Raw genomic sequence first — 21,146 nt, 5'->3', positions numbered from 1 at the left:
ATAAACGCCACGTGCATCTCGTCATGGTCAGACTCTAATCGCTCAAGTCTGAACCAGCATCCATGAGTATTCAGCAGCAGCAGTAGCAGAAAACATTGTGGATTATGTAGAAAGTATTTTTTTCTGTGAAAGTGTAGCAGACAGCTGATCGAAAAAGAATAGTCTCGTAGCAGACTTCAGTTTTAGTCTCAATGCAGCCTAGATCGCGCGTACGTATATATACGTGGTTTACTATTAGTTTAAACGCAACGCGGCACTCGTAACAAAGAAAAAATTGTAAAACGTATATTTACGTGTGATGGCACCGCGAACCATTGTTGCTTAAACGTATATTTACGTAGGATGGCGCCGAAAGTGTTAACGGAAGTTGCAAATCTATAGTTGCCTATGTTCATTAGAGTCGTATTTAGCGGGCACGCGATGTATGAAACTGAACATTCGAGTTATATATCGACTGTTATTGCCTGCTACGATAGGATGCAGTTACATTCATCGGAAGTTTCGTAGGTATAAAATATTTTATATAAAGTTAAACATTTGTTTGCGTGCCCAATACCCCCTCAATATACGTATGGCTGATACCTACATATTAAAAAAACTATAACCAGAAAATAAATGTTAAAATAAAGAATAAGAATCATCCACTTCCTTGTCTGTCTGATTTAAATATTAATGTAATTTTGCGAATTGCTGTTTTGAAATGTAATCGGTTTTTGTTTATAGTATTGGAAAGTATGCAATGTATACGTGGTGACTTCGATGGGTGTTTGGTTGAAATATTTATGTCCCTGTTGTTTATTATATGGGGAAGAAACGTCATGACTATAACTGCTATTGGGTGGGGTTTATATAGATTCAGTGGCAGGGGGTTCGGGAGTCAAGCCCCTCTTTTGAAAAAATAAATATTCCAAAACACGTGTTCTAAGAGTTATAACATCGGGTCTTATTGTAATGCTATAGATATAGTAGGGTGGGGGAAGTTGGAACACATTTTCATTCTATTTTCTCGTCCAATGTGGTAGTAAACAAGGAACTTTCAAAGAATTATGAAACTATATGCTCCATAGACTGTTGTTAATTGCTTAAAACACGATCAGGATGTTCGGATATTATGCGCCGAAGGTGTCCCATCTTCCCCCATCCTACTATAGTGTAGGGTGGGGGAAGATGGGACACCGTTTCATTCTATTTTCTCGTCCAATTCGGTAGTAAACAAAGAATACCATACTCTCGCGCCCCCATAGTTGGTAATAGTTTAAAACACGATCTTGGTACTTGAATATTATTTGCGAAAGTCTCTACTTTATATATAACGTGACTGTATTTGAAATCGTGTGGGAACTTCATGGTAGATTCAAAAACATAAATAATTCGCTGATATTTTCTCATTTTATTCGTCAGACACACGTGCTTGCTGTAGAGTAATAATACGAACACGTTGAATCCCTACACCTCGCATTTTCGTCACGCGTTAAGTCTTAATGCATCAGAGACAAAATATTCGCTATAATTAATTGGACCTAACGTGCAGTAACTTTCGAGGTAGTAAGTCAAGTCACCGTGAACAAAAGTGTCACTAATTCTAACTTTACATGAAAGCATGGTGTAATTAGTTTAACCTAACTATTTATAGCCCAAGAAATGTCTGAAATGCAGCAACCAGTCATTTACCGGTTATAGTTTCAACATTAATCACGATGCGAAGTGCTGTATGCAGTTATAAATATGAATTGAAACTTTCCTTTACCGATACAATGACATAATATCACTTATTCATCTTCGCACTGCGGGGCAACGACGATAGTTATACAGAAGGGTCGGGTAAGACGGGACTCTCCGATTTTTGTTCCAGAGATAAACGTAAAGATTACTTCACCAATATAAATATACAAGTCGCCAAAAGCAGGCATTTATTATTTATCCGATTCGGCAGTTTTTTCAAGTTGATTTTTGATTAGCTGATGGCGTATGAAAACATACACCCTTAACATTTTAAAGTTTCTGTTCTGAAGTGTTTTACAATATTTTACACGCGCAAACCAACCAAAAGTCACGTCTGCTTAGCCACTCACTGCAATAGCTTCAGCAACTCGACTGTGATGAGCACGGGAGTGGCAACCATTGGTAATCTTCAAACCTCGCCACCCATGTAATAGTGACGTATGTGTACCGGTAGGAATGCAAACCAGATTTATGTTTCAAGATTTTGAGATTCCCCTTAATAAAAATTCTCAACAAAAGTCCAATTCTTACGTAAAAGGTAAATTAAATAACAAGTTGTGTCCAAAATAACACGGTAGGTCTAGGGAAAACGCATGTTTTTCGGTAATTCGAAGAAAAACTTGGAATAAAATACAATTTTAAAGGTCAGAAAGTGTCTATGTATGGGTTAAGACTTACGCGAGGCGTGTCAGGGGATTTAGACCATGGTTGCCACTGACAACAGCACAACAAAGCGATTATTTAGATTATACAAAGACTACATAACCACGGAGTTCTGCGTAAAATGTATATTTGGGGTAAGTCGAGATGATTCATGGCCCCCTGCCTTAAAATTCTTATGGGGTCATTTGAATTTAATTTAAAAACAGCTCCTTTTCTAAAGTTGTTTTGTTACGTTCGCGAAGACTGCATCACCTCCATGGATCCGTTAGCACACAATATCGCCTTATCGTGTTTTAACAATTAACAACGATTTTATAGAGTGTTTACTAAATGAGACGATAACAGAGATTAAAACATGAACCATCTTACCCCAACCTACTATAGTTGTTAAAATGTTTTAAATCATTTTTACTAATTGTTTAAAACATTGTTAATTGTTCAAAACACGATAATTTAATGTTGGATTATGTGCCAACGGTATTATGTGTATTATGTGCCAACGGTATCCATCTTACCCCATAGTAGCAAATTGAACCGTAAAGTATGTGTTTATACACCCTTGACGTTCCACACGTCAATACAACACGTTACTCATTGTATTGTTGCCTGCGTTCCAACTGAAGCAGCATATCATCAATCACCACCGAATTGAATGAATGAATGAATGAATAATTATAACACGGGTGTTCTGTTTCATACACCTCGTGCCAGTCAACGAGTTATACCATATACGTTACTCTAGGAGTGAATATTTCTTGGATTTTTTTTATTTTTTTTTATGTATATGGCTGTTAACTTGGACAACCCATTAGTGACCACTGGGTTGGAGCAACTTCCGTTAATTGTCTTGCCCAAGGACACATACGCCGACAAAGGTAGCAGCGACGAGACTTGAACCCATTAATTATAATTCATGCCAACTAATCATAGTGTACTTGACTTCTAAGCGTTTGGGCCCAAGTTCGCAAGGTCAGGGTATATAAATGGCCTACAGGGAGACGCATATACATTATACTTCTCTTAAGGCTTAATGTGTGCCTATTTGCGGTTTAACCAAGAATGCTGTTGCCCCAGTTGTTATGAATAGGACTGCATTACAGACGAAACACCGATGCTCAATCAATATTTTAAGTTTACTGAAACGACGTTCGTTTAATTGCGAAACGGTTTTAAACCCAGATTGAAATAAATTGAATCGCTTTTTATCTGAATTAAATTATAACTCCGGCAGCTCTCATCTTGTGTCATGGCTTTAATTAGGCAAAACCGAAGGTGTGTATATAGGTTTATGTAGCTCGTTGCATAAGTTGTACTTGAATTATGCATAGAATTTACTTGCTGGCAAGACGTTGCGCATGAGTTCCAAATACAACAAACTATATACAGAAAAATCCATGCGCTTTGTTTTCAGTTTTAAAATTGGATTTCTCCTGTAACTGTTTATAGACCTTAATGTTTGCTCGTTTATATCCTCGTGGGTGGGAACTTGCGTGACTTACCAGTGGTTGCCACCTATATGCCCACAGTCCAGCTGATGAAACTACTGCAATGTGTGGATAAGCAGACATGATTTTTGGTTGGTTAGGTCATTTGTATCCTTGTGGGTGGGAACTTTAGTGACTTTAGATCCATATAGTTGCCACTTTATGCCCACAATCGTGTTGCTAAAGGTATTGCAGTACGGACAAGCAGACATGTTTTAAAGTCGTGTTGCTGACATATACATGTGACTCCCATTAATTACGCCTCACGTTTACAACTTATGATGTATGATGTACCACACGCACCTTCACTTACAATACATACACAAAACTAAGCTAAATATTGGTAAAATACGAACGTTACAAAACTTAAATACCTAAACAATATAGTAGAGTGGAGAAAGATGGGACACCTTTAACACATAATATCCAAATAGCCTGATCGTGTTTTAAACAATTAACAACGGTCTGTGGAAGTCCGGAAGATACGGTTTTATAATTCATTGACTGTTCTTTGTTTACTACCAAATGAAAAGAGAAAACCAAACGAAAAGGTGTCTTATCTTCCCCCACCCTACAATATAAATCCAAGAGGAATAATAATCAAATTGTAAATACCAGGGAGCATTCAACGTTAAAGTCCTATTTGTTATTCAAGTGACCGTAATATTTTCCGTGCTTGTGTAACAAACTTAAGGTGGCTGTACACAGTATCCGGCGTGCGAGTTCGCTTGCGTCGTATGCCAACCCATATGGCCAATTCCGCATGCGGCAGCAGCGAAATCCGGACAAAACAGACAAAACGGACGAATTCCGGATACTGTGTACAGCAGGCACCTTTAGAGGTATGCGCCAAATGAGGCGTGTAGTACGAAGAAATAGGTTAAATTCATGCAGCATTTTTTAAATTTGGGGTGATCCGAAAATAGGGGCCTTATACTGAGAGAAAGCCTTATCTTCGGTTTCTTAGACACCGTTTCTTATTACTTCCCATTTGGTAGTAAACAAAAAACATTCAAAAAATTATAAAACTGTATCTTTACGACTTCCATAGACCATTGTTAATTGCTTGAAACACGATCAAGATATTTGGATATTATTTGTTAAAGGTATACCGACTTCCCCCATCCCATTATATTATGTCCCATTTCCCCATCCTACGTTATTTATTATTAACTTACCGCGAAGAAAAACATGTACCAGCTTCTAATGAGAGTTTGTTTCAAACTAGATTTTCCAATATCTGTTCCAGCATTCGGGTGAGGGCAGTTGATCACAAACAGGCCGTCCAGAACTTCCGGGTATCTTTCCACTACTTCCCACGCTACAACACCTCCCCAATCGTGGCTCACCAGCGTGCATACGTCATATCCTAATGACGTCACGATGTTCTTGACGTCAGAGCTCAGGTGGGAGAGGTGGTACGATGAGACACCGGATGTGACGTCAGAACCGCCGTAACCCCGCGAATCGATAGCAACAACGAAATATGACGTTTCATCTGAATAGGTGGGATGGTTAGTCATATATCCTAACTATCTTATGTTCTGCACTTATTATAACCCTAAATTTAACCGTTTGACTTTAATGGTTAATTGACTCTTCCGGTAATTATAAGATGGTGGGGGAAAATGAGACATCTTTAGCACATAATATCCAAATATCTAAATCTAAATTAACAATGGTCTATGGCAGTCAGAAGGATACGGTTTTATAATTCTTTGCATTTTCTTTGTTTACTACTAAATGGGACAGAAAAAAGATGAAAAAGTGTGGCATCTTTCCCCACCCCATTATATATATTTAATTAGGTGATTGATTGAATTTAACTTATTTATAATTGTGTGGCAGGCAACAACAGTTGTTATAACAGTGGTGGTCTGGTTCATATACTTTGTTATGGAGGCGTTTAGTGTCATGCCCACAAACACACACGCCTGCCTCTTATAGTCCAGAGGTTACGGATTCGAAGCTCGCTGCTACCATTGTGGGTGTATGAGTCCTTGGGTTATTTTTTAACCAAATGTTCCCTGTAATGGTTGTCTAAATTGTCAGTTCATGCATAAAGAATGAACATGTACAAAGTTACATACATGTTAACTTGCGGACACGAGCCGTATGAAATAGAATATCCGTGCATAACGACTGCTGCCGTTGCCCCGCCACGCAAGGATATTATTCATTTCTTTATTATTAAATGTAAACGTTTTCTATACAGTTTCTGTCACTTTTGATTGACATGTGAGGTCACAAGATACTCTGTTCCTACCTTCGCTGTCGAATTCACGAAGTAGATGTCTCCACGAAAACCAACATTCTGGAAATCCATGAAGACACAGAACAAGTTTTGGACCACGACCTGCAGCAAGGGGGGAGTGTTAAAGGTACTTTAATATAAACGTGATTTTGTATATTTTGGCGAATGCAGTAACGAAGATCAGATTAATTAAAAAAGAACAGAGTTAGAAGTAGCAGCAACAGTCGTTAAAAAACGCTACGGAAAAAAGCTGGGGGTAAAATGTCAGATAAAAGCGTTGTTGCTAAACCCACAATACGAATGAGCCGTATATATTTATTTTTTTTTCATTCACATGTTCATTCTTTGATCCATTCATCATTCATCATTCATTCAATCATTCAACCCATTCAATCATTGTCTTACCATTAGCTCGGCTTTTCAGTTTAGTTTGTCCATTTGCTTCAAAGTTTAAATGATCTGGCGATTGCCCCGATCTCACGAAGTGAAATCGCATTCCATTGTTTGGTGTTGTGACGTAACTATGCTTCCATTTTGTTTCCAATCCCGGGTCTTTTGATGGTTTCCAAGATTCGTAAAACTTCGGAATGTTTCGGCTTTTTTTCTCAAAAGTTTTTTCCGTCCCGTGACGTAAGCATGACGTCATAATCTTCATTAGCGCGTAAATCGACCACAGCGCACCGACAAGCATAAGCAAGAGTGAGCCAATTATTTTAACAGCTAGATTCATCTTTATAATATAAATCACCCTTACGATAGGATAAAGCTAAAATGTTACTTTGTTAAACTACAACACAATAAAATTGGATGGGGAATATGGGACATGTTCTCATTCTTTTTATCATCCCATTTGGTAGTAAACAAACCGTACTTACAGAATTATATAACCGTATCCTCACAACACTGAAAGAGTTCTGTTAATAGTTTAAACCCAGATCAGGAAATATGAGATTTATAGATGGGATTTTGCCAACGGTACCATCTTACCCCACAGTGCTATACTCTATAACTCGTTGCTTACTAAACCTGGGGGTAATGAGCTAAATCTCAAATACTAGGTTGCCGACAAGAACCTGAATAGGGAAATGGGTCACCTTTTATTCTAATTTTTCCTTCTATTTGCTAGTAAACAAAGAACAGTCAAAAATTATAAAACCGTATGCTCACGATTCCTATCGACCGTTGTTAATTGTTTGAAACACGATCAGAATACATGGATATTATATGCTAAAGGTGGCCCTTCTTTCCCACCCTACTACATATGAAATATAATGCATATATTTCCTTTGCATGCAACATAGATTTAATTGAGTTAACTGACCACAGAAATGTGGAACTTCTTCTTATCTTACATACCAGTATCCACTTATCCCTATAACCAGCCAAGTGGTCTGCCAACTAACTATCATGACAGATTATAAATGTTAGCAACACCACACGCGTATTCCGTAACAATGACAACCGCCTACGCCCACATATAAGCATACACACAAATGACCTGCTGTGAGGTAATATAAATTATTTGCCATGCCTATTTTCAGTTTATTGACTGACGTATTTCTGTTCGTCGAACTGCTGGCTTCGCTTTGCTTTCTATTTTTAAATGCGACGTTCTGTCTGTTATGAACCATACCTTCGCTAATGAGACGTCACAAGTCATTAAGTAAACAAAGTCGTGTGCATTCCTGCATTACAGCCTGTGTTTATGATACGATTTTTATCATTTTAAATTCGGACAGTGATTTTAGTCTTTAACCGAAACATTTTCTATGATACATGTATTGGCCGTCATGTTTATATTCAAACATATACCGGACATCCTTTTACAAATTCTGTTTGTTACGTCATAGTCAGTTTCATTCGCGTCCTCGAGTTCAATTGTCTGAAACAGAATCGCGACCTATGTCGACCCTAAGCGTCGATAACAATAAACAATTGTTGTGTTTTATTAAATCAAGGACAATTGTGAATAGCGTTCGTCGCGTACACGCATCACTCTACGCTCCTTGTTTTTTTGCTTTACCTTTCCTTGCGAGCAAAGCCTAGAAACTGCTGACTGTGTTGTGAAACAATATCTTATAAGACTTGGCTTCCGTGTTCATTCAGCGCAACTTTTGGTTAAGAGATTTCATGGGCCAGAAGACTCGAAAGAAGGTTTTCTTTGAGTGACAGATATACGTAATTATAGTTCCAAGAGGTTAAGTACTGGGAAAAAGAAAACCCTTCTTATTAAGGTCAGAGCTACTACGATTGTATGGGGTGTTAAACGAACCGCATAGCTGTCTGCTTACTCAGCAAACAAAATGCTGAAAGATATGCTTTGTTGTTTTGGTAAGGCTGGAGCGGTTAGAGGGTAAATATAGACTTTATAGAATTAAGAAGGGCCCTCGCTTAAGTCAATTTTTAAGTGGAGAGAGACTTGTAATGCAATTTAACGTTGTTAAAGTGATAAGATCGTTCTTTGGCTTTGCTTTGTTATGCGATGTGTGCACAGAGGTTTATTGAATATTTTCAACAGGAGTGCGAAAGAGAAGAAACAGAGAGAAAGAAAAGAGAAAAAGGGAATCAGAGAGAGCTGAAGAAGAGAGAAAGAATATGGAAAAGAAGAAAAAGGAGAAGGATGAGGACAATGTTTGTTTTCCCGCAAAACTCATCAGAGATCTTTAATTCCTCTTGTGTTTAGATTCGCGCCTCCAATGATATATTAACTGACCACGTGATGTCGTACTTGAGCAAGTATATCGGGTATGAATGGGCGCTCCTTGCTTTTAACTTGGGTCTCACAAGGTCCGATGTTGCTCAGATAGACAGGAAGTACACGGGACATAAACAGAAATCTTACCAGGTAAAGTGAAGATATGGAACACTAAATGTAACTTTATCCTCGCGTGGCCGAAAAACAACAATCGTTATAACCCGTTCTTCTGTTTTAAGAGTTACCACGTATGAATCTTTTCGTGATTCTTTTGTGTATGTCTAACAATTTAAATTTGTTGCCACTGGGTTGGAGCAATTGCCGCTATGCACATATGCCCATATGGTAGCAGCTTCGAGGCTCGAACCCCTAAACCTTCGGGGCTAGACCCCGGCAAGCAAACCACAATAAATTATTTCATCCTTCAAGCGCGTGACTACAGAAGACACCAGGTTCAAAGCTCGATGCTGCCATAACCGTTATGTCTCCATGGAAAAGACACTATATATCGGTGATAAACCTAACGCCGTAGTAACTAATAAATGAATAAATAAATGAATGAATGAATGTAACTTGTTTTAACCACGCGTTGTCGTTATAACACTGGGTGTTCTGTTTCATATACACTTGGTGCCCGCTTAAGAGGTGCCACGTATGTAACTTAGTGAGTGGCTTTCTAATGAATTGTCTAAATCCTTCAGATGCTTTTGTTGTGGTTGAAACGACACTCTAGTGACTCCAAGCGGTTATTGAGTTTGGTTTCTTCACTGGAGATTTGTGGACGCAAAGACCTTGCGCAGGCGAGTTACGTTTGGAAATTTGTTTTATTTTCCTTGGGACTGGAAATCCATTACATTTATAAATTGTGTAAATTTTGTTTTATCCTAGAAATTTCATAACGACTATTGTTTTAATGCTGCTTCCAAAACGAACATGGTATATATAGCAGGATGGGGAAGATGGGACACTTATAGCACATCATATCCGAATATCCCGATTGCGTTTTAAACAATTAACAACGGTCTATGGAAGTCATGAGAATACGGTTTCATAATTTTTTGAAAAAAAATTGTTTACTGCCAAATAGGGAGAGAAAATAGAATAAAAGTTATTCCATCTCCCCACCTTTACTATACGATTTAACTTAGTGAGCACACAAAGGATAATGTATTTTACGCAGTGAATCATCAAGTGTAACCTAATTTGAAAGCGTGGCGGTCAACAACAGTTGTTATGACTTCTTACCAGTTACCACGTTTGTAACTATGTGGGTGATAAGTTAAAAATACCGGTTTTATCCGTTCATCTTTATAACCCATAAACTCAACGATTTTGCTCATTTTAGAAAATCCACTGCGCTCAATGGTCGGAACAAGATTTCAACAGGTTAGAAATGCCACAGACTTTCCCGATGATGGTTCTCATCAACAAAGTTCGACCCAAAAGTCGTTCCTTAGCTTTCCCTCCAATTAACGACTTAAACCCATCAACTTGCGAACCTGTTCATTCTCTTAGTCCGCGTTTCGTACAAGTTATGTAATGCATGACCAGATAGGTCGTCGTTGGAAGCCTTCCTACATTTATATTTTATTAGACCTATATAGTTTAAATGAGCTTCTCGGACCTATTTAAATGTACCCCCTTTAAAGACATTTTTGTTTGTACCTGTACTGCTTTTGGGTGGTTTTAAAATGCTAAAACTCGCTGTGTATTGTTTATTGCATTTTTGATAAAATTAACAGTGTACGCTTGTCAAATACAAAGTGTTTATTAACCAAGCAAATTAATTAAAATAAAAAGCTGTTTGATTATTACACATTGGTCCCCCTAAAATAACAGGGATGTTATTTCTATGCCAACACAAGTATTGGTATTAAATTGGATGCTACTAAAGTCTTCTATTATTTTATTTCAAATTTTATGCTATTTTTTAAGCTTTTAACGGGTTTTAAGGATACCTTTAAATACCAATACTTACGATACATCAATTAAATTTGAATATATCCGTCTTTAAGATAAAATGTTAATCTTAAAATATTTTATCTATTATTAATCAGCTAAGCATTGCACCTGGTATCATCTATTTTATCCACAGTGCCAAAAATGCAAATGGCCTAGCTGAAACTTTTGTAAATTGTGATTCTTATTTTTTCGCTTGCAGGCTACAGTTTGAGCTAGGGCGTTAAATTATTAATACAATGCAGATTCAAGATCTTCAGGTTCATTGTTATCTATATGCTGTATCAGCACCATAAGCTTTATATTTTTGTGTGCTGGTTTCTGTGCGTGCTGGTTTCTGTGCGTGCTGGTTTCTGTGCGTGCATCGTCTTACGGAGTTACTGCACGCTGCAGAATGCTAGTTTAAATGTTATCTTATTGAATAAGTCCGTAAGAGTGCCAGGTAGTTTGCCACCAAATTAATAGTCTCTTCATTTACGTCATGATAAAGCCACCCACAATAAAACATGCATGTTGGCGTTGCTAAGATGACATTTTGTACATCACATCTCTGACTAACTGTTGGTCCATTTGTGTTAAACTTTATGGCACGCTCTAGATGTCAAAAGAAATAATCCCATATTCAATAATAATTAATCATACATGTTACATATATATATATATATGATTGTGATTTGTGATCACAGTGTATTAGGAACTTAGAAATTAAATCTCTGGATTTAGTTTCTGTAAAATGAAGTCAAAACATCGGCCAAGAGTTTTCTTTGACGTTGATATTGGTGGTGTGTCAGGTAATTTATTACTTACCTACATAATTTTGTACGCTTTGAATTATATGTACTATCCTTGGTTACCATGTGCAGAATATGGCCCTTCCTTATGAAATCTCACATGTTTTTTGTGCTTCTATATCATTTAAAATCTACATGCAAGCATGTACAATTCCAAGCCAAATTTTTAAATATTTTGAACAGATTTGGTTCATTGTTTAATTAATTGGCCTGTAGGACAAAATATGAAGTGCGTAACCAAAAGTTTGTAAATGTGCACCTGCCAAACTTTGCGGACAGGCTTATATTGTTGCTTGTATTTATAAATTCCTCATTGTAATACAGGAAACAGTAAAATTAGTTATACACATAGAAGTCAGGCTTGGGGTTGCAGCGTGAGCAGGTCTACCCTGTTGTTTTGTACTGCATTGATCAGTAAACATTACAAACAAACTTGGATTGTTTTTATAGAAATGTGGACTAACCTTGCCACCCCTGCACTTTCAAAGGTTTTTTGGCACCAACGTATATTAATTTATATTCTTGCAGTTGGAAGAATTGTCTTCGAGTTGTTCAATGACATTACTCCGAAAACTTGCGAGAATTTTCGATGCCTGTGTACAGGTATGTGTTGCTTTTGTGGCTTGGTAATATTTAACTGTTTTTAAAAAGGGTTAGTTTTAGAAGCATATTTATTTTTGTATTATTTATTCATGAAACTAGCAGTTTCCAAAACTTTTCTAAAAATTTTGCCTGGTGGACCTTCTGCAATTACTTTGATATTTCGCGGCCGTATAAGAATCAAAGAATGCTATAGGAAAAATGCAAAAACCATAGTTTCTATCCATTAACTATAAGTTTAAACACATTGAACTATGTATTTATTCCAGGTGAAAAAGGTATTGGCAAGACGACAGAAAAACCTCTTCATTACAAAGGAGTTCCATTCCACAGAGTTATCCATGATTTTATGTTGCAAGCGGGGGATTTCTCCCAAGGTAGAGATAGAGATCGAAGTGTTGTAGTTTGGACCTATTGCATGTTGTTTTTACATCTAAAATCTTTACTTCATATACTATAAATAAGATAAAATATCATTAAGCCTACGTGTAAATAGTAGGGTGGGGTAAAATGGGACACCTTTAGCCTGAAATATCCAAATATCTTGATCGTGGTTCAAACAATTAACTATGGGGGTTGTGAGGATACCGTTTTATAAGTCTTTAAATGTTCTTTGTTTACCACCAAGTTGAACGATAAAATGGAATAAAAAGGTGTCCCATTTTACCCCCCTTACTATATATACATAAGTAGCCTACTATTCCAAAATGTCCACATATTCATAACCTTTAAACTCATACTGCTATGTATGAAAACATAATTGATGTTTATTCAAGTGATGCTGTTAAAGAATATTGGTTCTTAGTGTTTTGTATAAGGTTATATTGTTTGTATATTAGGTACAGAGTTGGTTTAACTAACATTTACAGTGAAATTTGGCTAAATGTCAGAAGTTTGGCATGAAATTTAAAGTCTATACTATATTACACTACAGTCCAGGTGTCTGTGCTGCAAAATGTGTTAGAGGTTTTAAAGTTTGGTTTTGCTTTAAATTTGGTATGTTACTATTTGTTTATTGATAGTTTTATTATAATCTAAATATTCATTAATCTTAACAAAATGATATTTTTAATGCAATATTCAGCTAAAATAGTAACAATATTTTCATGCAATATTTAACCTAAATATTAAAAAAAATACTTAACTTTATCACCTTAACTAATCAACTTATCTTATTTGTGAAACTGTTTTGTTTCTAAATAGAATTAAGGTTTTAATAAAGAGTTGAATGGTGAGTGTTAGGTACCGTGTTACATTAGTTAGGTGGCTAATAATTTAGTTTGTCGTTACTTTTCTTACAAATGAGTTTAAATTTAACCACACCAGTTGAGCGCAAGTTTACTTCATACATTGTACAGGGAATGGTCGAGGTGGGGAAAGCATATATGGGGGATATTTTGCTGGTAAGTCTAATTTCTAATATGATATGTTATGGTATATAAAGTTTATACTAGTAACCTTTTAGCAGCTCATCTGAAAAACATAGCAAAACAGCAAACGAAACGTCTGTACAGTACGATTTTTTATACCAGTTAAGCTAAAAGATTATTTACATTACGCCTGGTAGCAGATGTAACAGAATATGATTGCTTAAACTGTATGTTTGGGTACATAATTTAAAAGGGAAATGAAATCATTTTTTTCCGTGATTAAATTTTCTATATGTAAATGTGATGTGGTTTTTAGAATCCTAAGGGCCCAATCAATAGTCCTAATTATTTGGCTTGAAGTACCTGTCTAATAATGTCTGCGTTTTACAAACTTTGAAATTTACCAATTCAGTATTCACGCTAAACTAAAATAACAGTGTAAGCTAACAAAGCAAAAACGCCAAAAAAGTTAATCTTTTAAACTAAAATCGACTATGGTTGTAAACTTTTAATGTTACGTCTACTACCATGCATGGTGTAAAGTAGTTTTTTTACACTTATTTGGTTTATAAAACATTAATAAAAATATTATAATAAATTGTTTTTAAGTAACGTATAATAGCCTATACCAGATGGGACGAAAAACAATTGTTTAACTCCTTCTTTGTTCAAATATAAATATGTAGATTTTATATAGGAGAATAAGGCCTACTTTTTTGTGCAAAAATTCATACAATGAGACATAAATGTAAAATGGTATTTGCAATGGTAGTTGTTATAATACAAATTCTTTTTCATACACCTATGCCCGTATATAACTCCTTTGTTTGAATGCAAATATGTTTATTTCAGATGAATCTTTTGAAGTAAAACATGACAAACCTTTTCTATTATCAATGGCGAACCGGGGTAAAAACACAAATGGATCTCAGTTCTTTATGTGAGTGTTATCTTGTTACAACAATCGTTAAAACTTTCAGTGAATAAGTAAATAGAGGTTTAACCGCCAAACCTGGGGTGGCAGGGTGGTGTGCAGGTCAACCCTGGAATTTTCCGTACTGTATTTTTCCGTAAATATTTGGAAGTAATGGACTATTTTTATTTCACAGTGTAATGTGTCTAACTATAATATATGTCTCCCCTGCTTTTAAAAAGTTTAGTGCCCATGGATGCAGCTAAAAACACAACATGTTATACCCTAATAAACATGACATGAATAAAATGCCAAAACATTGGTTCTTTAGGATCACAGTTTGCGAAAATTGCTAAATATTTAGAATTACAATATGCCAGGCAGTATAACTTATATATAATACAAAACCGATGTTCAATAATGATACCAATATTACAAGTGATTGATATTTAATTTCCACAGAACAACTCAAGATGCTCCTCACTTGGATGGGTGAGTATATGCTCCTGTATTTACTCCCTAAATGCTACTACTGAGTATATTCTCTTGTGTTCACTCCCTAACGTTTACGGTTAGATTTATTACCAAACAAGCATGGTCAAAATTCACAGTATTCCACACAGTGAATAATAAGGTTCCTTATCTATTAAGACCAAGAAATTTTTTATATTATTTACCATTTTCCTATTTTGACCATGTCACCCAATATTTTAGTAAAAATCAAAATATAAATTACAACAGAGTTCATGTCGTGTTTGGACGGGTTGTTGACGGAGAAAAAATTGTCAAACTGATTGAGTCGCAACCTACCGATACAAATAGTAAGCCATTGAAGGAATGTAAGATTGTTCACTGTGGAGAGCTGGTGTTGGCTTCAAAGAAAAGTGAGTGTTATGCAGATTTATTAAAGTATTACATTTTAAGTTTTTGGCAGTGTTCTAACCAGTTTTTCTATTTTTAAAAATAAAGTGTTTTTTTTTGTGTGGTTTTGCTTAAAAATAATGAAAATGAATGATTTAGCATTTGCCTTTACCCCTAATATCAAAGTAATGGTACTATTAGTTTTTTACACCTTAATTACTGTTTATAAATATTGCGTGATTGTTAATATTTGTAGAAAAACACAAGGAATCAGCGGAATCGAATGATGAGTCAGCAGAATCCTCGAATGCTGACTCATCCAATGAGGACGAGAAAGCAAAAAAGAAAAAGAAGAAAAGGAAACATAAAAAGGAAAAAAAGAAGAAACACAAGAAGAAGCAAAAGAAAGAATCAAAGCAGGAGTAAAGATTTTTATATTTTTCTGTTTTGTGTGTTTTAGTGCATATCCTAAACACATTTGCACAGTTCACCTACCAAAAACAGTTAAACCTTTTGTGGCAATTGGGACATTCTCTGATTAGTGATTAATATGAAGAATGTGGTTATACTCTGTTTATTTTTAGACACCTTTCACACTGTAGTAAAAACTGGAATGCTGAAAAGTTGTATAAAAATTATTATACACCCCTAACCTAATATTACGCCTATTCACTTTAAGATATTATGTGCTGAAGGTGTCCCGTCTTCTCCCACTCTACTACATTGTTCTGTGCACTCCTAAAAAGCCCTACATTATACCTATGTCCTCTCTGTTTTTAAATAACACCTGAAACAATCGGTGATACTGCTCATTTGTTTAGACACTTTTCACTGTAGTATAAACTGCTAAAATGTATTATACCCCTAATGTACAACTTATGTGTTTTCTTTTTTTAACCAACACCTGACACCACAGATCAGATGAAGAGGCAAAGGAAGAGGAGCCGACTCCATTCAGCACGATATCTGCAGAGGAAGTCCCTCAAGTTCCTGAAAGTCGATTCTTACAAAGAGTTAAATCTAATGATGGAACGTGAGTAGTGGACAAGTTTACTGTTATTTTAACTCTTTATAATTTGACTCAACTTAAAAAATCTCTGATATTAGATCAACATCAGAAGGGCAAACACCGGCTTCCGAACGCAGCCATGCTCGGCAGTGGACAACAAGGTCTGGAAGAACCATTAAAGGACGGGGTGCACTGGTAAGTTTATCATAAGTTGTATAAATACATTATTTCAATTTGAAAATGTATGATTTCAGTTCCTTTATATATTAACAAAAATGTATTAAGCTGTTATTAGGTGAAATTATATTTAAAACCTTACTTTTCTTTACCAGATGAGCCATTAAAGGATTATCATGGTTTTTAATCTTAATTTTAAGATTATTCTGTTTTCATAGCGATATAGAACCCCATCGAGGTCTCGTTCCCGAAGCCCCCGTCGTAGATCCGATCGTTTCTCGTCACGATCTGCTCGACGGGGAAGTGAGACTCCTCCCCACTGGAGGGAAGCACAGAGAGGTCAGAGGCCTCTTCGGCGCCATCGTGAGTCTTCAAACGAGGAAGAATCGTCCACAAGGTGGAAGCAGACGTCGCCGTCGGCGATGGACAAGGACAGGTCGATGGATAATAACGGGGATAAGTCTGTAGAGGGGGGTGGGAAAGATGGGGTCGAAAACGGGGTTAAATCTGGGGCTAGGGGGGGTGATGGTCACAGGGAAAGGGCACCAAGGGAGGGAAGAGACTCTGGGAGGCGCGGGGTTGGTGAGAGGACATCTAGGTACGAGAACGGAAGGTTTAATCGAAGAGAGAGTGAGAGGGGTCGTCGTGACGATCGGGGTGGGAGGTTTGGGAGGAGGGAGGAGAATGGACATGAGGAGTCTTCTAAGGATCAAGAGGTTGGGAGGAGAAGAGAGAAGAGGAAGTTTATGGAGACAAAGCAAGAGGAGGTGGAAGAAAAAGATGTTGGGTTGAATGAAAAGAAGAAGGGAGAGTCTTCGGAGTATAGTTCAAGTGATGGGGAGAAGAAACCTGCTGCTAAGTTGCTTGTTTCCAACTTCTCTTCTCCCAGTGAGAGTGAGAATGAAGAGGAGAAAGAAAGAGAGAAGGAAGAGATAAGAGAGAAGCAGAAGTTGGAGCTGAGGAAAGGAATTGAAAGAGAGAAGAAAAAGATGGAGATGGAGAAGAAGATGAAAGAAGAAGCGATGCAGGTTGATGTGGAGGAACAACTAAAGGATGTTGGGCAGCAGGATGTTGTTGTTGAAGAGAAGATAGATGAAAAACATGAGGAATCTGGATGCGAGGAGGTTGTGGAGGAAGAAGTGATGGAAGATGAGACGAATAAAGATCCTGTGGAGGTTGGGGGTTCTAAAGAAGATGTTGAAGTGTCAGGTGTTGATAAGGAGATTGCTGCGATGGAGTCGATTCAAGATGAAGTTATCATGCTCAATGTTACGGAGACTCTTGCTGATCCCGCGGCGAAAGTGCAACTTCCCGAGGCAGTGGTAGAGGTTGGAGATCAGGAGAAAGTTGAGAAGAAGAAGAACATTCGCCCGAGAAGGGAGTCGAGTGGGGAGGAAGGAGAGGAGGGGAAAGATGGTGGGGTTGTGGAGGGGAAGAAGAAGTCAATGTCGCCAAGCAAGGATGTTGAAAAGTCACGTGAGAGGAGGTCTCGTGAAAGGAATCGTTCCCGTGACAGACGAAGATCACGTGACAGGAGAAGCACATCACGCAGACGCCGTTCTCGAGATAGACGAAACAGCAGATCGCGGGATAGAAGAAGAAGTAGATCACGTGACAGACGAAACAGCAGATCACGGGATAGAAGGAACAGCAGATCACGGGATAGAAGGAACAGTAGATCACGGGATAGAAGAGGTAGCAGATCACGTGATAGACGAAGAAGTAGGTCAGGTGATCGTCCTCCACGTCGACGAAGCAGATCACGTGATAGAAGAAGATCACCGGTTCGTCGACGAGGGAGTTACTCACGATCACGAAAAAGGTCAGAAAGAAGTAGATCACGAAAACGATCAAAATCATCGGATAAACGCCGCCGACATAGATCTTCATCCTCATCTAGTTCTAGTTCAGATGACAACAAGTCCAAGAAAAAACGAAGTCGTTCGAGATCAAGTTCATCTGATTAGTTAAAAAAAAACATGAAACAATTATAAAGAATTTTAAATTGAAGGCATCCCTGTTAGGTGAAAATTCCCTGTGACCATTCCTGCCCAGGGGTTGATACTTTGGGGTTTAAGACATTCTAACCAATTGAATAATATTCGTGGTATAATATATCATTTACTTGGAAATAGTTTTTAAAAGTAAACTATTCGTAGAGTTTTTATAATTACACTGACATCTTGTTTAATGGTGTTTTATGTTTTTCCTCCCCACAAAACGTTATTTCGGCGCGAAATTGAATTGCAAGTCTTTTAATGGTTTATATCAATACTGTGGTGGCCATGAGCAAAAGGAACATTGTTAGAACTTTAAACTAAATAAATTGCCAAGGTTGATCAGTCTGTATATATTCTGTTGTAGCTGTGTGTAAATAAACTTAATTCAGTTGCTTACATGTTATCTATTCTAATATAATGTAATGATCAAATTTATTAATCACCCACAAATAACTTGTAAGGTAACCGGTAACTTGTAAGCGGGCATAAGGTGTATGAAACAGAACACCTGGGTTATAACGACTTCTATTGCCTGCCACCCGAGGATAAAGTAAGTTGCATTCATTCATTGAAGTCACACATGGTAAGTCGGTTCTAGTTTCCCCACAAATTGCAGATTTCTTTACTCATTTGTTCATACAGGTTCGTTGCAGGAGCATAAGGTGAGAAAGTGTTTCACTTTTTAAAAACTCTTTTTTAAAATTATATCCGAAGTCCCATGGCCACCACACTATGATATGTAAACATTAAATGACTTTTTTTCAGCCGAAATATAGTTTTGAAACAAGGTTACCTTATGGAGGTAAGGAGTGAATAGTTAATATTATTAATTTTAAATTTTTGAAAACATTGCTTTTTAAACAAAAATTAGCATGACTTAAAAAGTCAAATGTGTTTAAACGCTTTTTGTAACAAAAGTTTTCAATTGTTTAACCTAATGTTTTCTACTCATATTTATGTTTCTATACACTAGTAGTCATTGTTCTGCACTAGTATTAATTTCCGCTGCATGCTAATCCCACAATAATATTTCAGTTGATTTTGCATGTTTAGTGTTGAGCTGCAGTGTTACGCAACCAATTTAAACAAATTTTGTTTACATTGATTAGATCCTACATCAACTCCTGGCTTAGTGATGTGGACAACACTGAATTTACTGACAAGGAATGGTCAGCAAACGAAGGGTATGTGCTAAAGATAATTGATCTGATTTTATAAATGTAATTTTTTTATATCGGGCAAAAGTTAGGTCCGAAAAAAAATTATACTAAGTGAGTTTATTTTATAATTAGTAGAATTTTGTTTAATAAATGTACAATTTTTTTACACAATTAGTAAGCTATGCTCCTGCTAGGATTCAGTAAATATTAATAAAACTATTGTTTTTTAATTAGTTTTTACCATTTAGGTGTTAAGCATAAGTAAAGCTGTGATTTTACATTTGACAAAATAGTTTATAAACATATTCGGTTTTGGCAATTTTTCAGAGAATTTAGGGTCTGGTGCTACAAAGTGCTTAACAGAAAAGTTCCATCAAATTGCATAATATAACAGATACATATTTTGCCTAAATGGCAACGTCATTCACCTAATTAAATGAATCTTTTATTTATTTTTTGTCTGTTGTGTATTCCGTAGAACCAAATCCTGACTGTATTCCATTACACCAGAATATGGGAACCAGCTTTCATGGAAATATTAAAGTTAAACGTTTACTTTTACCACAGAAATGATGATGAAATGTTTGGGCCTTCCCCCTTTCCTGGTAGTGGACGTCAAAACAGTGTTGCCAGGTAAAAATGATACCACTTATTAATATGCAGTGTTACCAGATCAAAATGTTACTAAAACATTAAAATTATTCAAGAGGTGTACTCTGACCAACATCTAACCCATATACCCACTAACCCCTAACTAATTAGGTCCGGCGCTGTGGCTCACTGGTTCAGGCACCTGCATCGAAACCAAAGTGTCCCCGGTTCGATGCTCGGCAGCGGTACTAAAACTGATCAGCGTATGTGTTCTTATTACGGGCCTGACTGCGATGCGGTGTCGCGGCACCGCTCGCAAGAAGGACTTAAATGGGCTTTCAGGGTGTTGGGGTAATAGGCCAAACCTAGCCTGAATCCCAGGTCCTTGACAAGGAGCTCACCCATAAAGAATAAAAAAAATAAAAAACATATTAGTGCCTAGCAAGTTTTATTGATAATATAAGTATATTTTGTCTTTGGTTACATTACAAAGGTAAGAATAATATGCAAAGAACGAAGAGATATTTGTATTAATAGTGCTCACCAACACTATATATTTAATATATAAATATATAAGCATTTACATAAGAGAATATTAAGTATCACCCACATAGAATTTTTATAAATAAATGCAATGAAAACAAAACCAACCCACCTTCCCAACTGAGAACACTCAAATGTTATTTTGTGACTGTTACCATGTCTTGCTATAGTGTGTTCACTCCATGTTTTGTAATTATTACTTCTCAAAATCTGTAAGGAATTTAAACAATTTCATTTAAAATATAAATTTATCAAGAAAGCAACAAAATCAAACCTGAATACAGACCTGGAAAACTGGTGTTCTATTATAAATTCTGTGCCTACTTACAAGCACTTGATTTTGACGGGTACTAT

General features: G+C 36.6%; 3 protein-coding genes across 4 annotated transcripts in view; 2 read left to right on the top strand and 1 right to left on the bottom strand.

The window, feature by feature from the left end:
• Positions 1-6,905, bottom strand: part of LOC100175486 (epoxide hydrolase 4-like) — a 9,646-nt gene extending 2,741 nt beyond the window's left edge. The window contains exons 1-3 of the mRNA XM_002119660.5: positions 6,529-6,905; positions 6,136-6,225; positions 5,048-5,367 (exon numbers count right to left, since the gene is read on the bottom strand). Coding sequence (XP_002119696.1) covers positions 5,048-5,367; positions 6,136-6,225; positions 6,529-6,853 — 735 coding nt within the window. The 5' untranslated portion in view covers positions 6,854-6,905. The remainder of the gene's footprint in view (positions 1-5,047; positions 5,368-6,135; positions 6,226-6,528) is intronic.
• LOC101243524 lies at positions 5,356-11,030 on the top strand. The gene is made up of 6 exons (XM_026837294.1): positions 5,356-5,383; positions 6,113-6,250; positions 8,642-8,754; positions 8,807-8,968; positions 9,520-9,618; positions 10,164-11,030. The coding sequence occupies exons 1-6, from the start codon at positions 5,356-5,358 to the stop codon at positions 10,356-10,358; spliced, it is 735 nt and encodes a 244-aa protein (XP_026693095.1). The 3' UTR covers positions 10,359-11,030.
• Positions 11,031-11,422: 392 nt separating this feature from the next.
• LOC100180164 (peptidyl-prolyl cis-trans isomerase G-like) lies at positions 11,423-18,894 on the top strand. Of its 2 annotated transcripts, none has more exons than XM_009859182.3 (11): positions 11,423-11,568; positions 12,097-12,171; positions 12,438-12,545; positions 13,527-13,571; positions 14,391-14,478; positions 14,914-14,943; positions 15,193-15,335; positions 15,569-15,734; positions 16,229-16,345; positions 16,420-16,516; positions 16,717-18,894. In XM_009859182.3, the coding sequence occupies exons 1-11, from the start codon at positions 11,511-11,513 to the stop codon at positions 18,463-18,465; spliced, it is 2,676 nt and encodes an 891-aa protein (XP_009857484.1). In that variant the 5' UTR covers positions 11,423-11,510; the 3' UTR covers positions 18,466-18,894. The 2 variants fall into 2 exon arrangements, with proteins under 2 accessions (XP_009857484.1, XP_026694464.1); XM_026838663.1 differs by having other exon boundaries at positions 11,471-11,568; positions 13,495-13,571.
• Positions 18,895-21,146: the final 2,252 nt, after the last annotated feature.

The sequence above is a fragment of the Ciona intestinalis genome, chromosome 1 (assembly GCF_000224145.3).
Source record: "Ciona intestinalis chromosome 1, KH, whole genome shotgun sequence".
NCBI classification, from domain to species: Eukaryota; Metazoa; Chordata; class Ascidiacea; order Phlebobranchia; family Cionidae; genus Ciona; species Ciona intestinalis.
The sequence above is the reverse complement of the archived record's forward strand: the minus strand, read 5'-3'. Positions and strand labels throughout refer to the sequence as shown.

Bases quoted from the DNA above. Each gene is read 5' to 3' on its own strand.
- LOC101243524 (XM_026837294.1), top strand. From the start codon at position 5,356: ATGACGTTTCATCTGAATAGGTGGGATG. The intron at 6,251-8,641 runs GTACTTTAATAT...TATTTTCAACAG, and splicing joins GCAAGGGGGGAGTGTTAAAG to GAGTGCGAAAGAGAAGAAAC. The intron at 8,755-8,806 runs GTTTGTTTTCCC...TCTTGTGTTTAG, and splicing joins AGGAGAAGGATGAGGACAAT to ATTCGCGCCTCCAATGATAT.
- LOC100180164 (XM_009859182.3), top strand. From the start codon at position 11,511: ATGAAGTCAAAACATCGGCCAAGAGTTTTCTTTGACGTTGATATTGGT. The intron at 12,546-13,526 runs GTAGAGATAGAG...TACATTGTACAG, and splicing joins AGCGGGGGATTTCTCCCAAG to GGAATGGTCGAGGTGGGGAA. The intron at 14,479-14,913 runs GTGAGTGTTATC...TAATTTCCACAG, and splicing joins AATGGATCTCAGTTCTTTAT to AACAACTCAAGATGCTCCTC.